General features: G+C 33.3%; 1 protein-coding gene and 1 long non-coding RNA gene across 7 annotated transcripts in view; both read left to right on the top strand.

Annotated features, from left to right (window-relative positions):
- The window catches only part of pibf1 (progesterone immunomodulatory binding factor 1), a 75,658-nt gene extending 61,761 nt beyond the window's left edge, over positions 1-13,897 (top strand). For 5 of the 6 annotated variants that reach the window (XR_012399488.1, XR_012399476.1, XM_073940760.1 and 2 more), the window contains 2 exons: positions 12,238-12,396; positions 13,675-13,897. Coding sequence is in view for 4 of the 6 variants with exons in the window: in XM_073940760.1 (XP_073796861.1) it covers positions 12,238-12,396; positions 13,675-13,728 (213 nt within the window). In the remaining 2 variants the exon portion in view is untranslated. 6 annotated transcript variants of the gene reach the window in all.
- Positions 1-16,845, top strand: part of LOC141386116 (uncharacterized) — a 207,664-nt gene that overhangs the window by 128,819 nt on the left and 62,000 nt on the right. The gene's annotated exons all lie outside the window — the stretch shown is intronic.

The raw sequence follows: 16,845 nt of genomic DNA, 5'->3' as shown, positions 1-16,845 counted from the left end.
CCATAAATATAAAATAAGTTCAAAAATGTTTTGACTCAAATGCTGAAAATCTGAGGAAATGACAATTGTTTTTTGTCATTGTTTTACAAAACCTTTATTTTAGGAATATTTACTGAAGTGAAATACTATACAAAATAACTGTGTTTCAATCAGAAAACCAAATCAGAATATTTTACTTAAAATTGTCATCACTTTCTCATTACACTGACTGCTGCTGTAAATTTCATGCTTCTGTTCCTGAGTTATGATTAACAATTTCATTACTCATTTCTCATCTCAATTCCTCAGTATAACAAACAATAAAACATCTTAGCGTTGTAAAACACAACATGAGTTTCAGATGCAGCTCTAAAAACAACAGAAGCATCCTTAAAATAATCCAGAAATAACATTTCACAGTCCAAACACATGTAAACGGAATTTTGAAGAGAATAAGCCACTCTTCTCTTCACTCTTGTAATGCCTGTACTTGGTTTGAGCTCCCAGGTGTTTTTGTGGGTGCCTTTGACATTGTAAATGCCAATGTCCTGAATAATCTCCTTCAAGTAAATCTACAAAAAGCAAGGAGATGAGTTTTTAAAAGTACACGACCATTTAGAAGTTTAGGGTCATTAACTAATGGCTTTAAGCCTTATACAATACACAGTGGTCAGCATAATTGAGTACACCCCATTTTGAAACTGAAAATGTTTATCCATTTCTCAGTGAATACTGGCAATGTATTTTTGTGCATTTAAACAAACTGCTTTATTAAACAGATATATTTATTAAAATAATATTTTAGTCATCAAAAATGTTTACAAATTAAAAGATAAAACAATTAAATTCAAGCAAAATATTACAAATAAATAAATAAATAAACTTACAACCTACAAAATTTCAACTTAATATTTCCATTAAAAAAATAAAAATTCTATAACATATACATTTGGGTGTACTAGTTTTCGGACCGTTATCGTAAGTTATTTTGTTAGATAAGCTCTAGATTTGGCTTCAGTACTGACTAATCTGATGTAAATGCACAAATATAATATTGTATAGCTTCCTATTAAAAATATGATTTTAGATTTGTAAGGGGTGTACTTATATATGCTGAGCACTGTAAATTTGACAAAACTAAAGTGAAGTTTTAATTTCACCCATCAAATGTTTAACTAAAAGAACCTGGAAGTGGAACATTCGAGTCGCACACAGACCACAAAACTGGATGGACTGAACTAATTTGCTGTAAGAGCCTTTTTTCCTCGGTGTTTAAGACGTCAGTGTGCTGTATCACTGTTTGTGTCGAATTTCCTTTGATTTGATTTACTCATTTAGAACACACAGTTGAAGCAAAACATTCTGACCACCTGCCTAATATGCTACTGGCCATCAATGTGCTGCCAAAACAATGCTGACCCTCAAGGCATGGACTCCACTTAAGTTGTCTTGTGGTATCTTGCACCAAGATGTTAGCAGCAGAACTTTCAAGTTCTGCAAGTTCTGCTGGTCTCTAGTAATGTTAAGGTAGCATCTGTTACATTAACATGAATAGATGCACACGGGTTTTCCAGCAGAACATTACCCAGAGCATCATACTGCCGTTTCCCTAAAAATTCCACAGTGCATGCTGGTCCTAGCAATTCTGCAAGTAAACAGCACACACCCACAGAGAAAACAATTAGACTTATTGGAGTAAATAGTCCTTATCTTCTTCCTCAATGTTTAGTTTTGACACTTGCATATCCATTAGTTAACACATTCAATGGTGGAGGGTGGTTACCATACTGTAAGCCATGGGTGGACAAGCGTGACCCTTGAGTGCCACAGTTCTGAAGTTTTCACCTTTTAAGGCTTCTAAACTTGAAATTATAGAACAACCTCATACAAGGTCATTTTGGATGAACTAAAAGTTCAGTTTGGGTTCATTTCAGCAGTTTGAAATTGCTTCCAAAGCAAACATTCCGGTGGTGTTAATTTTGGCTCCTAAACAGCTTTAAGCTACCATTGATCGGTGGCAATTAGGCAAATCAGTGGGTGTGTTCTGAAACTCAACCTTCTGTGACATGAGAGGTTTTGATTTGTGTGTGTTTTTTTGGCTCATTTAATCATTCCGCTGTGGTCAGACAGGTGAGCATCATCCAAAACAACAACATTGACAAGTTACTTTTGACATGAATAAACTGGAATGTTGAATGAATGAGCTGGTGCTCTTTTAGGAGTTCATCAAAGCGTGCTGCACATATTCTAAAGTATGAAATATGCACTTCCTCATCTGTGCTTCACATTTGCCAAGTAAAATGGTAATGACAACACATACCACCTATATCACTTGTTCTTGTTTTTTTTATTTTTCTTGACCATCGATTAAGTTATTGTGACTGCCAGTTGTTTACAAAATTGTTCTTCTCTCATAGCCAGTGGAAGATGAAAAAGAATGAAAATTGACTTAATTCAGTTTGTTCAGGTGTGTTTGATTAATGTTGGAGTGGAGGACTGTTGATTTCCAGGACTGAACTTGCCTACACATTAGCTATTATCATTTTGGAATATGACATTTTGGAAAATCTTTATTGAAAGTTTTATTGATTAGCATAAATGTTGAAAATGCGCGTTAAAGAAATCTCCAAGCACAACTGAATAGGACAAACTTTGTATCCGATAAAAATGTGCATAAACCATGATGGAAACACATTTAGAAAATAAATTCCTGCACGTGCATCAAAAACTGATCAGGTGATAACATAAATGGGTGCTGGGATGGCATTAACGGACAAACCAGCAGATCGACCACATTGTAAAATATTAGAAATGTTGTTTTGGTCATTCTAAAATTCTCTAGACAAAGTCAGTTGTTAAAGTGTTTCAGTATACTTCAGTAACCAGCTTTTCCCCAATTAGTGGTCTCTCGCCTAAAAAAACATTTTGCATTCATGTATTTCATCATTTGAGGCACAAGTAATGTATTATGTAAGAAAAAAGCCCCCCAGTGACTTCTCCTACCTCAGCAATTTTCATTTTTCTTTTTGATATTTAGTGTCAGTTTATCTGGAAGTGACAATTCTTTTCTCTTGGACTCAAAAGTGCTTTATTCGCAAATGTTTTGTGCAATATTCCAGTTTTACTTGTCAAGTCTAATTTGCATGTTTGGATAGAAAAATAGCTACAGACACTCTGATTGGTCTGTGATCACACAGCACAGTGTGATATGCTAGATGTTGTGACATTCCTCCCAAAACGATCTTTAAAATTGTGACTTAGTAAGCCATAGTAAATCTTCTGTTGGCTCAGAGCTAATAGGATGGCCTTTGTTGCCCCTGTGTGTCAATAAGGCCTGGCCCCCAAACATCTTGTTGCCACTTTGTGGTTTGTCCTTGGACCAAGATTGGTAAATTGTTAACATTGCTGAAGAGCAGCAGCCCACAAGCCTTGCCATTTCAGAGATATTCTGACCAAGGTCCTGATCACACCTAGCATTAAGATGTTTTTTTTTTTTCTTGAGTGAGCAACACTAAATACAAATGTGAATGAAATGAATGCAAATGAGATTTTTGAAATATAGGTTATGGATACTTTATTTTCTTCAAACAGCAGCTTTCATGCAGCGCCCGTGAGTGGTGTTTTCCATAATTACACCTTTATGAACGTTTCATTCATGTTTATAGTCTTTAAAGGTGTTTTTATTCATTCTAATCTATTCAAAGCAACATTCAAGCATGCAGTTTAGGCCTTGGTTATGGTAACTTTGGTTATGTTGGATGTGTTGGATGATTGATGTTTTTGCTTAATACAGTTTGTGTGACGCTTTGCATAATAATTTTATTTAAAGACACCTAATTTATTTATTTTCGATGTTTTAAATATTTGTTGAACAAATTTTAGAAAAGCAATATATTCTGGTTAAAACAGTAGCTTTTAGGCCTTAGTGTAGCTGGTCTAAAATATATAATTTCATTATTCAATGCACAAAGTAGCCTGTTCATAAAGCGCGTTTAGTTAATCTGGTACTTTTAATAGATAAACTGTGCTAGCTTTCACAGTATTAAAGGGGTGGTCCAGAGTGTATTTTTAAGGCTTGGTTGTGTTTATATGACGCAAAGCAATGTGTGCTCATGCTTCACTTGTACAAAATCACATTATTTTTTCATATATCATGATTATATACTGCTACTCAGCTAACATGAAAACGACTGTCATGTTCCCTAGTTCCTCCAAAAGGCCCGCCCTTAAGAGGCTCTGATTGGTCAGCTAACATAATGTGTTGTGATTCGCAAATCCATTTCACGTCGCCTGGAATAGCTTTGCCGTTATGTAAATACTGTCAGTCAGAGTAGTTGTCAGCTGTATCAGTTTGAACCTGAATCAGACAGAAAATGAAGAGCACACAGCTAAACCTAAAATAAAAATTAACAAGTGCCTTTCATAGATATTTGGGTTATAAGAATGTGTAAGTAATATGAAAAGTTCACATATCTTTTGCGAGTTTGTTTTTTGAGATGTAGAACGCAGGGAAAGCATATGCAGATAAATATGACAGGTAAATATGAATAATTAAAATGCCCAAAAGCATTATTCTTGCTACAACATACCATTAACGCTAAACACTATGCATGTAACAGATCAATTTGAATAAATAAAAATACTTACAGGTGGTGACTCACAATCCACAGCTTCTTCTATTATGGTTGGAGCTGGTCTTTTGAGGAGTTTTTAGCTGAATCCAGCACTGAACTGGAAAAGATTCTGGAAGCTGTCCTTTGTCAAATGCTAGCTATATATTCTTTATAATTCTTTGGAACATAATTAAAATTAAATGTTAAGCACTTCTCTCTTTGTGTCATGTCCTTTAGAAGCCCAAAAAAACAGACACAGAACAAGCTCTGTGGAAATAGCAGCGTTTGGATGGCATTTTAGCTCTTTCTGCTATAGCATTACAGCACCTCTGGCCACACCCATTTGCTGCACGTGATGAATGCGCATAACCTGAAGCATTTGTGATCTTACGTACCTGGGTGTATTTTGTAGTCCCCAAACTCCGTTCGCTGTAGGCTTTGCTAAGTTAACTCTGTACATTACATTCAGAGATTTGTTTATGTTTACACAGCTACATTAAACTAAAGTTTTTAATTTGATATCGTAGTGGACCACCCCTTTAAAGATTTTAGAAACCCAATACTCATCTCTTTTCAAAGATGTCGTTAAAAGTGGACAAAACAAACATATTTAAATGCAAGGTAACTTGTCTCTTTTGTCCACTTGTGATCAGATTGAAGAAAACGCATCTTAATACATGCTGAACAGGGCCCAGTCACTTTGTCATAACAATTGCCCAAACCCTGCCCTAACATCTTTATTCCTGCCCATCTCTCTTGCATCCAACATTCTGATGACATAAACTGATTGTTTGTTCACCTACCCTACACAGAACAAAACACTAATAAGTTACATTTTCTTCACCTGTGACTTTTCAAAATGCCTGGCTCATCAGCGCATGTAGAACTTTGTTCATATTGAACATAGTGAATCTGTATCATTTCTATTGAAAGGCAGATGAGGGCACACACTACACCTCTTCTGACATTCTGAACTCTCGGGATATTAAGGGCAGAGCGTAACCGATTAAGCACCGGTGCAATCTGGAGCTATTTTCAACCAAATACTGCTGGCACACACTGTGCCGACTTCACAACTTCCAGTGGCATGTTGGCAGAAAGCATGCAATCCTCACAGACAGCTGCCTCTCACTGGCGCTTTTTGGCATGCCAGCGCACATGGTCGCGCAGTGATAAATAGAAATATTGAATGACTCCGACGCATCAGGCTGATCTACATTCGCTGCTGAAGCTGGTGATCATGTGCTAGCGGGGAATATTTTACATTGCCGTCGTACGTGTGAATAGTAACGTCTGCAAATATAACTGATATTTTTATTTATTTTATTTCTTTATTTTTGTTATTTTAGAGATTAATTTGTTTAATAACATATTTAATATAAGATACTCTGAGTATCCACAGAGTCTTAAATGTCTAAAATCTCGAAAGCTTAAGTTTAGGCCTTAAAAAGTCTTAAATCTACTGAAATGTTGTGTTTGTAGGTCTTAAATATTTGTTTAACAGGTCTCCTAATTTTCCTTTGCTCATGTACAGCTACTTAATTTGGCCATTAACACCCATACAATCATAAAGAATCCTTATCAGTAAAAGTTTTAGCTTTTTATTTAAAAATAGCATTTAATTACTTTCCTTACAGCAACATTTGCTTAGGTTCTTTATTTATTTACTGCTGAGGAGGAAACTGACCTTATGTCAAGTCAGTTTCCTAATAATATTATTCAATTATTATTATTTTAGACTGAATTGACAGGTATGTTTTGTTCAACTATTGGTAAGGGTTATCGGATTTGTGAATGGATATATTTTAAGATTAATAAAAAATATATTCAAACAAATTATTATTGTTATTAAATGGATTAATTTGTAATAGGGCAATTAAACATTTTTTCTAACTGGGATATTTGAAAACAAATCCTTAAATTTCATTCATAATGGTCTTATAAATGTTGTAAAGTCTTAAATTTAACTTGGTGAAACCTGCAGAAACCCTGGATACCAGTATTCTAGTAAGTTACTAGTTTTTTAGGAAGATACTAGATACCAGTATACAGCTTAAAATGAAATTTAAAGGCTTAATTAGGTTAATAATTAATAATTTAGCATTTATTTATGTATTTATTTGCAGTTTGCAGTCGACACTGCAGGCTTTTTTTATTTTTTGTAACCACATTCTTGTTGCATAATATGGAATGTCTGTCCCCTTTTCCCTAGTTTTATTTTAAGACTTTAGCGTTGTGCACTAAGGGCAAGTATGCACATTTTTATGGATTATACTATAGGTTTAAAGGTGTATCTTCTATATCTGTCACCAGCGCTTTGCTTTAAGAAAAGCTTTTGGCGTCTGTGATTTTTATCAGCATGTTGAAACACGAGTATGCACAGCAACTTACAGTGCGATCTGACAGCCAATGTCTTTTTCTTTAAACGTTTTTAATTTATTCACAGGTAAGTCAGGTAAAAACATGAAGTGATTTTCTTTTTTTTTTTTTTTTACGCAGCCACAAATTGCTGATAAGTTGTAGCTGAGACAAGACTGTGGTTGAACAATCATAAAGAAGAATCATAAACATACATTAACTCTTTTATTAATACACGGTTGTCAGCAACTATTTGTCTTTATTATTACCCTACTGTACATAACTATATATACACACACACATATGCTATCAGGTCAAAAGTTTGGGATCAGAGTTTTTTTTTTTTTTTTTGTATGTTCATCAAGGCAGCATTTATTAAAGGTGAAAAAAAGTAAATACATTAATAAAATTGTAAAAAAAAACAAAAAAAAAACTGCGTATTGTATGTAGTTTCAAATAAATTATTACTCCAGTCATTATTGCTGTTATTACAATTACCATTATTAATAACAACAACAACAATAATTATAATTAATAGAGTGATTTATGAAGGATCATGTGACTCTGAAGACTGAAGTAATGAAGCTGAAAATTCATAATTAAAATTACTGGAATACATGATTAAATTAATTATGAACTACTTTTGAAAGGTTATTTTATATTGCAATAGCATTCCACATTTTTGCCATTTGTACTGTGTTTTTGATCAAATAAATGCAGCTTTGGTGAGCAGGAGAAGCTTATTTTAAAACATTTTTAAAAATCCTGCTGACCCCAAACTTATGACCGGTAGTGTATATAAGCTTTACTTAGCTTTCTAAAATGTATTTTTAGTGCTGTTTAACAGCGAATGATTTTTAACAAGTTGTGCTTTGTTTAAGAATTCTAATAACTAAATTCTTTCACCATCTACATCTATGATGACAGAACATAATTATTATTTTTTTTGTTATTTTGCAAGATACTATCATTCAGTTCAAAGTGTAATTTAAAAGCTTAACTAGGTTAATTGTGTTAACTAGGCAAGTTACGTTAATTAAGCAAGTCATTGGACAACAGTGGTTTGTTCTGTAGTCATTAATAAAAAATATTATGTTGTCTTTAAAAATGGTTTAAAAAAATTTAAAACTTTTCCCCAAAGAACAAATATTATAGGGAACACTCTGAAAATGTTTTTGCTCTGTTAAACACCACTTGGAAAATATTTTAAAACGAATAAAACTTTCACAATTGGGCTAATAATTTAGCTTATTTATTTTTTGATTGTTTAATACTTTTTACCAAACTCAAAACTTTTTTTTCTTGATTTAAAAAAAAATAACAACGTGTAAATATAAAAGAAAAACATATTTAAAAAAAAAAAACTATTTTAACGATCTAGATGCAAAGTCTAAACTGCATGGCGCAAAAGCATTAAGGGCATGTCCGAATCCACTTTTGCTGTTTTAAAGGGCACCTATGGTAAAAAATCTACTTTTCAAGCTGTTTGGACAGATCTGTGTGTTGGTATAGTGTATAGACCGTCATACTGGGGTGATATGAACACACCCAGTCCTTTTTTTTCAATTTAACTACAAAAAAAGGGTTGGCCAATTGGAGCTGTTTTCAAATCGATCGCACCATTACGTAGGTGTGCGATCCCCCCGCCCACCGAATTGATTGACAGCTGCGTGCATTAACATGTTCCGGTAGTCATGTGTATATGTCCACAAGACCAGACAGACATACGCAAAGCAACCGGGAATAAAAGCTCTGTTCTGTTCGCTAGGATCAGCAATCATCATCAAATGTGATTAAGAGTAAGTTTCACATGTTTAAAGTGTTTTAAAACAGAGTATGTGTGTAATTAATTACAGTGTTTTACTTCAGCTTTACTTCATCAGCACAGCCGCGTGTCAGAACAATTATAAAAGAAGATGCTTCAATCCCGGTTTGTGGAAGTTAAATCAGGTTTATTTTGTACATTAGCATAACAGATATCCACACAGTACTTGAGGTTAGCCTTAACTAAGCTAAGCCCGCTCTGTCTGTCTGTCTGTCTGCCTGCCTGCCTGCCTGCCTGCCTGCCTGCCTGCCTGCGTGCGTGCGTGCGTGTGTGTGTGTGTGTGTGTGTGCGCACGTGCGCACGTTAACTTTGTAACGATATTGTGTGTGACTCATCAATGCAACTTCACAATACTGATTAGTAAAGGTTAGTTCTTACTGTAGTATCTCACAAACGCTACGTGAGACCTTATTCCTTTAAGTCTGTCTGTTGTCTGATGCAGCTGAGGGAGGAGGCATGTAGAAATAGTAGGCGGGAAAGACTCGGCTTAAAGGCACAGTACGACAAAACCACCCCCTGCTGGAAATCAGTATAAAACAGCATCTTGTAAAAGGTATAATGAAAAATCTGATGGGTATTTTGATCTGAAACTTTATATACACATTCTAGAGACGCAAAAGACTTATATTAAATCTGAAAAAAGGGGTAACCTAGGTGCCTTTTAAGGACTGAAAAATACGGTCTGCGCCCCGGCACATGGTATGACAGGGTTGTGCTTATTCTCTTCATGGGTTATGGGTGTGTTTTGAGCATGGCGTGCATTAAACCAATCAGTCTCATCTCCCATTCCTTTAAAGAGTTAATTGCGTCACGCCATGGCGCATTTGTTATTTACATTGTGGACTTTGTGAGTGGAAAACCGAATGCTTTACTAGTGAGAAAACAGTTAGACCATCTGCAGCACGAAGATAAAGAATGAGCCTCTTCCATTCAACCTCTACTTTACTTTTACTCTTTACTTTACTCCTTTACTTTCGTGGATAAGGAAACGGGGCTGTACGCTCTCCTCTGAAGACATCCATTAGCCTACATATTTATTTAGTTTCAGCTCAAAGATTTGTTTCAAAACTATTTCTAAATTCAGTTCATGTTCAGTTCAATGTTCAGCAAACAAATAAATGAATAATAATAACGAAGTGTGTTCAAAAAAAGTTATCCAAACAAACGTCTTGTTCGTATACCCATGGTGATGCATACGTCATCAAAATCCGACAGGTGGACAAATCTAAACTTGTTTTTATTAAAACAAATATAAATTTGCATATAATAAATAATATTGCTTATAATATTAACTTTTAATTTTCATAAATGAACTGAAAAAAGCCCCCCGAGATGAGTCATGCATGCAGTAGTTTTTATATTTATGTAGAAAATGATCATTTTTGTAATATTTTAAACGTTTAATTTTTGGGGGGATTTAATGGATTTTCTATTCAAACAACGTGGTGCAAAATGTAAAAAATTGGGGTTGCGCTGGTCTGAAAATAGCAACCGGGTGTATGATAGGGCCCCTGATATTTAAGTTACGTTTTTATTAATTTTAGAGAATTTTGTTTTTATATAAATATGAAGAAAAAAGCTTGTGTTTCGTAAGTCATATTGCAGTTTTACTGTTTTCAATAAACCTCTGCCACTGTAAATACAGTGCAGCAGCATTTTTTTTTAGCAGCTCTGTATCCATTCTCAGAATTGGGTTCCGCTGATGACTTCAAAGTAATGAAAGAACACTGTGTTGTTTAAGGGCGTTTCCTTCAATTGATTCAGAAGTATTTACACTATAGCAGGGCTGTATGCTTTGTAGAGGTGCTGTCAGGGCACTGAGGGCAGGCCTTGTAATGGAGATGTTATGAAGATATGCCTTCACCATTGCACTTTTGAATGAAGGGTCTACATGAATCCGCAAGCACTTTCAAGATGGAAAGAAGATTAATTTATTAACTTGGTGAATAATTAGCAGGCCCATATGGAATTTGTATCTGCAGAAATCCATAGAAAACACAGCAGATTTCCATAGATCATTGACACTGTCGTTCACTTAATTTATTTAGTTTTTTAAAATGTGTATGTATATATTTATTCAGTTTAATAAATGTTTATTTCAGTTATTAACTGAACCATATGCAGATGCTTAGATGATTTGTGCACAGTACAGTTTGGGTACAATACAGTAACTGTTTTATGAGAGACCTGCTTTGCTTACCATAAAAGTGGTTGTAATTGGATTTAGGTTTGTGATAATTGTAAACCATAATTTTATTTTTGTTGTTTACATTTTTCAGCTCAAATACTCTCAAAATCATTCCACATATTTTTGCATTTATTTAATTGTTTATTTATGTGTTTGTTTGTATATTTTTAAAAAATCTGGACCGAAGTAGCAAACAATATGCACTTTAAATAAAATGAAAATGAAATGACTGAAAATAAAATGACCAATAATACACAAACTAAGTAATAGGTTTTTTTTAATTATATATATTTTTTTCATCCAAAGGCTAAAATCTATTATTTATTCACACTAAAGTTATTTCAAAAAGAGTTATTCCAGTGGCACTAATCATGACTATCAAGCTACAGGAATAAAAAACCAATATAAAAGTATTATATAAATAGTACTATATAAATATATCCTCAAAAATAATAATAAGCATAAAAGTAAACCAATAAAATATGACAAATAAATAAATTTAAAAAATGAAAAATTTGTGATTTAAAAAAAAAAAGGCTGTGAAGTTATTACAGTTTTGTTTATTTTTCAGTGAGTGAGTATGTTTAAATGATATTGTTTTAAGAGATGCCAAGAAAAGGTTTATCTTTCCATTGCTTTAAATGATACATTAAAACTCAATTCAACAATACAAGTATATAGATCAGGGGTGAGCAAACTCGGTCCTGGAGGGTCGGTGTCCTGCATAGTTTAGCTCCAACTCTAATCAAACACACCTGAACATGCTAATCAGTGTCTTCAAGATCACTAGAAATCCATAAGCAGGTGTGTTTGATTAGAGTTGGAGCTAAACTGTGCAGGACACCGGCCCTCCAGGACCGAGTTTGCCCACCCCTGATATAGATATATGTATATTAAAAACATCTGAAATTGATTCCTTTTTTTGGGTCTAATAATAATAACAATAATAATAATAATTTTATTATCATTAATAATAATAATAATAATAAAGTGTTTTGAATAACATGAGGATGTAAGGATGTTTTGTTTTGAATAACATGAGGATGTATGGATGTTGTGGAATGTTGGCGTCTTGCATGAGGACACGAGGGATGTTTGTTTTTGCAGTTTCAATCTTAATTGCTCTACCTAAGGGCACGTCACTGCTGGCACAACAACACTGTAATCACATCACCACAGAAGCTATACTGAAAAAGAAAGGCAAACTCACATTATTCTGGGATTGAGCTCTTTAACTGTCAGGCTGACAATGGTTTGTTCTGATCCTTTTTTAGGAGCTTTCTGTGATGAAGCAGGTCCTGATTAGCATGCGTGGTCCTCCATCTGCTACTCTTCCTGAACTCGAGGCTGATGGGACCGCAGTTCACAGACCCAAAACATTCAAAAGCACAGATGAAGAGCAATACAATTATGGCCCCAAACCCACGGTTTTTGTAAGTTTTACTTGAACATTTAACAATGAAGAGGACAGTATACCATATTTTAAAAAAATCTGGATATCACTTTAATTCAAGGACCAATTCTCACTATTAACTAGTCGCTTATTGCTTGACTAAACTGTAAAAAAAATGTAATGACAAAGTGTCAAGACAGCAAATAATTTTATGTTGCTTTAACTTATTTTAATACGCAAATCAGGTTTTGAATAGTTTAATTTAATTTATACAAATTTGAACTTAATATTTTTAGTCTAGTTTAATTGATGTACGTTGAAAAGACTAGAAAAGTAAAGTTGATTCAAACATGTAAGGCAGCAAGATTTTTACAGTGTATTATTTTAAGATATTGGCTGTTTATTAGAACATTAGAAAGTACATATTACTAATCATACTTAATAATTAAGCCTTCATAATATCTTTAATAACTATTAAAAGCAGAAAATTAAGAGTTTATTAAGTAAAAGTAGGTAGTGGTTTATTTATGGAGAGATTTCTACTCGTTTGAAAAGAGTTTTGAACTCAGTGTTGAAGGTAGTCAGTTAATTAAATACCTCATTACTTCAACTTAAATGACGTAAGTCCACAGTACTAATATAGATTCGTTTTTTTAACATAAATGGTTTGGAGCGGTCTGTTTCCCCCAACGCTGAAAGTTGCCTTAACTTATTGGATTTTACAGTACTCAGTTCGTTTGAGTTCTCTTCATTTGTTGGATTTATTGTGCTCAAGTTGCTTTGTGTACTCAAATGAATTATTAGAATGGGTTTTTGAACTTAATTGGTTTACCATAACTTACTGGGTTTTACAGTGTAATAAAAATAAGATTGCGCTACAAATATTCCACATACATAGTGAAAACTGAGTAAGAAGTATCTTTGACATTGTTTTTTCATAGTATCTGTCATAATAATAATAATCATAATAATAATAATAATAATGTTACACTTGGTATTTTAACATGGCATTAGGTTTGTATTCCCTGCAGCACAGTGATATTTAATATATTTTCATAAAATTGCTGTGGAAAATTTTTGAGGTCATTCATGGTCTGATGGAAGTCATTTATTATTTCTATTAAGTTGACTTTTAATATTTGATGGATGAACTGTTAGAAAAAAAAAGTGTTTTTTGTCACTTTACTAACTGTTTTTAGGTAGTACGTTTAAAAATTTTTGTAGTTAGAACTTATTACCATTATTCACAATAAGCATCATGGGCCAAAAAACAGGTCAGTTGTATTTAACCCTTTTTTTCTTCTTCTTCTTTTAACAGACTAAAAAAGAAGTTCCAGAATGGTATAGAAAAGTCAAGCGGAAAACCAAGTAGAGACTTGTTGAACTTGTTTAGGATGCTCCATGTCATGCAATCACAAATGAAAGTCTGTTGAAGATCCATTACATAACGAGTTACACAGGTTTGATGTGTGGCCATGAAGAATGTGAACCTCAAACTATGAATTTCCTTTTAATGGTAATAAATCATTTTATCTAGTTCAGATAAGCGTGTGAACATGCTGTTATTTTTTATTATTATTTTTTTTTTTAATTATTATTAAACTTTTCTGGCCAAATTAATATGCAGTTTCTGAATGTACAGTCTAAATATCTGAACGCATCATTTGATGGTAATGAGATCTGTATCCTTCCGTTTTGATTTGTAAGACGTGAGACACGCTGTTGGTAAAAATAGAGGAGCTTGTGCATACCTTAATCATCGCAGCCGCATTGCACGCTTATTTGTGTCATCTTAATGTTACACACTACCGGCTCAAATGTCCAGCAAGAACGCTAGCATTGAGCTGCATAGTATTGATCCAATTGATTGATCCCGTTTGCTTGAAGTGGATATTTGACTTTTAAAATGTCTTTTTATTTTTAATATTTGAATTGGCAAGCATTTATCATCTAAATGAAAATCTAGTTTGTAAATAAGTTTTGTTTCTCAGCATTGTAAACCAGCAGACGTGAGAGCGTTGAGAGCAGATGTGGTGCCATACACTCATAACATTCTCAGGAGCGGGTGTTACAGGGATGAGAATCATATTGGGAAAGTTGTTTAAGAATTAGTTGCCAAGTAAAATCACTTCATTTAAAAAAAAATTAAGTTAAAAAATACAATCCATGCAAAATATGTTGAAACTTTTAAGAGGGGATATACATGTGGTAAATTGTGGGAGCATAGTTAGTTTCTTAGTAAATTTTATTTATTTATTTATTTTTTTACAATATGTACAGTTCATACATTTCTGCCTCTGAAAAGATAAAAAAAAAAAACTTTCAGCTTGCTTCAAGGAAAATATGTCACATTATTTTTTTCAGATAAACCTCATCTAAATTGCATTCATTTGTATTTATTCCAAAACAATTCCAAAACCTTTAAGTAATTAATTAAATTAATTAATTTAATAAACCAGTTATTTAATGGTCCTACAATAACACGCATATAAACTTATTTACAGTTGCAATCAGAATTATTAACCCTCTTTAATTTTTTTCCTTTTTAAATGTTTCGCAAATGATGTTTAACTAAACAATTTTCACAGTATGTCTGTTAATATTTTTTTCTTGTGGAGAAAGTCTTATTTGCTTTATTTTGGCTAGAATAAAAGCAGTTTTTAATTTTTAGACAAAAAAAAAAACAAACATTTTAAGGTCAAAATTATTAGCCCCTTTAAGCTATTTTTCTTTTTTTCCGATAGTCTACAAAACAAAACATCGTTATACAATAACTTCCCTAATTAACCTAACCTACCTAGTTAACCTACTGAAACTAGTTAAGCCTTTAAATGAAATTGAATTTAAATGATTGGCTAATAAATCAGGGGGGTTAATAATTCTGATTGCAACTCTAATTAATTGTAACTGATTGTAATTCTAACTAATATTTGTGTCATGTAGTGATTCATGAATCCAGTTAGTGATTCAGTTTTTGAGTTGCAATTCTGGCTCAGAATCAGACCCTGACTACACTTTGCATTTGAAAGGCCCATATTTACAAATTATGTAGTATATATATATATATATATATATATATATATTTTTTTTTTACCAAGTAAGTACATGGCTGAAAATGAAAAGTAAAAAAGAGACCTTCCTTTAACCTCCACGAAACCTAGGACTATTTTGTTTCCCAAAAAAAAAAAAAAAAAAAAAATGTGATACTGTATGAACGTCATATAAAAACATCTCCACCATTTTGAACATGGAAAAAAGGGACGGATCCAAGTCTGGATGCAGACTTGATGCAGTTGCAAGGTGAGCTGCATACAAAGCTTTTTAATACCCCACCCCTGACCCTACCCCTCACAGTGACATCACTAGCTCCATTAAGTGCATTGTGTCTGACATTGCAAGTCAGAGATTTGCAGTCTCAGCTTGCAAATCCAAGCCTGCATTCAGAGACATTTGGAAAGAGCTAAAAAATTGGGTTTTGTTGGATCATTTTACTTTCAGCCAACAAACAATAAGTCAAATGAAAGAGTGAAATCCAGCTCCAATATATGTTAATAGACTTATATTGGAGCTTGTTTTCATGATTCAAACGATTAAAGGCTGAATGTCATAGAACGAAGCAGAATGTTTGATTAATAACCTACGTCTTTTAGGGTGGTGTTGGTTGGCTTTAATTGAACTAAAATGGTCTGAATGAAATCCACATTGCTGAGAAAATATACAGAGACATTAAGTTGCACACAAACACTAGTAACTTTGCTGGATGCAGTTCACTTATTGGCCTCTGGTGTCTCTAATAACACGGGTTTCTGAATGCTACAGCATGTGTAAATTCTGCTAAATATTGATTAGAGGATGTGGTTTTATTTGATACTTTAATGATATTTTTAAGCCTTTAAACTGACTTCTTCATATAAGGAATGCCATTTCAGAGCTGAAGTAAAAAAAAGTACCAATTTGAATACATATTTCCTATTCTGTGTTTTTAATTACAAGTATTGGTGATAGATTGTTCACATTGAGAATATTCAAAAAAATTTAATGCCTGGAATAAATACAGTAAACCAAAGGGAAAACCCAAAGTGTGGAACATTAGACACTTCATGCTCTCCGTTGTCACAGATTTAATTGTGTAGTGGAGTAGGCAGGGATTTCAGACACTCCTGATGAAAGACAAAAAATTCCAACAAAATTCATGGAGACAGCTGAATAGCCAATCTAGAACATAAGTGCATAGTATAATGTTATTTGGGACACTTTAAGACAAAAAAAATTACAAGGATACATTTTTCACCATAAGAAAATCTTTGTGAGCTAACAAACTGCACTCTAAAAAACATTGGACATATTGGACCATATATAAACAAACGCTTTACTGGGTTAAACGTTATTTATTTATGTTTTTAACTAGCATTGGGTGTGTTTATTTTTGTCATAACTTTCAACAGCCTATAGATTTTTTTAGAATGTGCTATTAATTTCGATTTCATAA

The sequence above is a fragment of the Danio rerio genome, chromosome 1, assembly GCF_049306965.1.
Source record: "Danio rerio strain Tuebingen ecotype United States chromosome 1, GRCz12tu, whole genome shotgun sequence".
In the NCBI taxonomy this organism is placed as follows: Eukaryota; Metazoa; Chordata; class Actinopteri; order Cypriniformes; family Danionidae; genus Danio; species Danio rerio.
The sequence above is the reverse complement of the archived record's forward strand: the minus strand, read 5'-3'. Positions and strand labels throughout refer to the sequence as shown.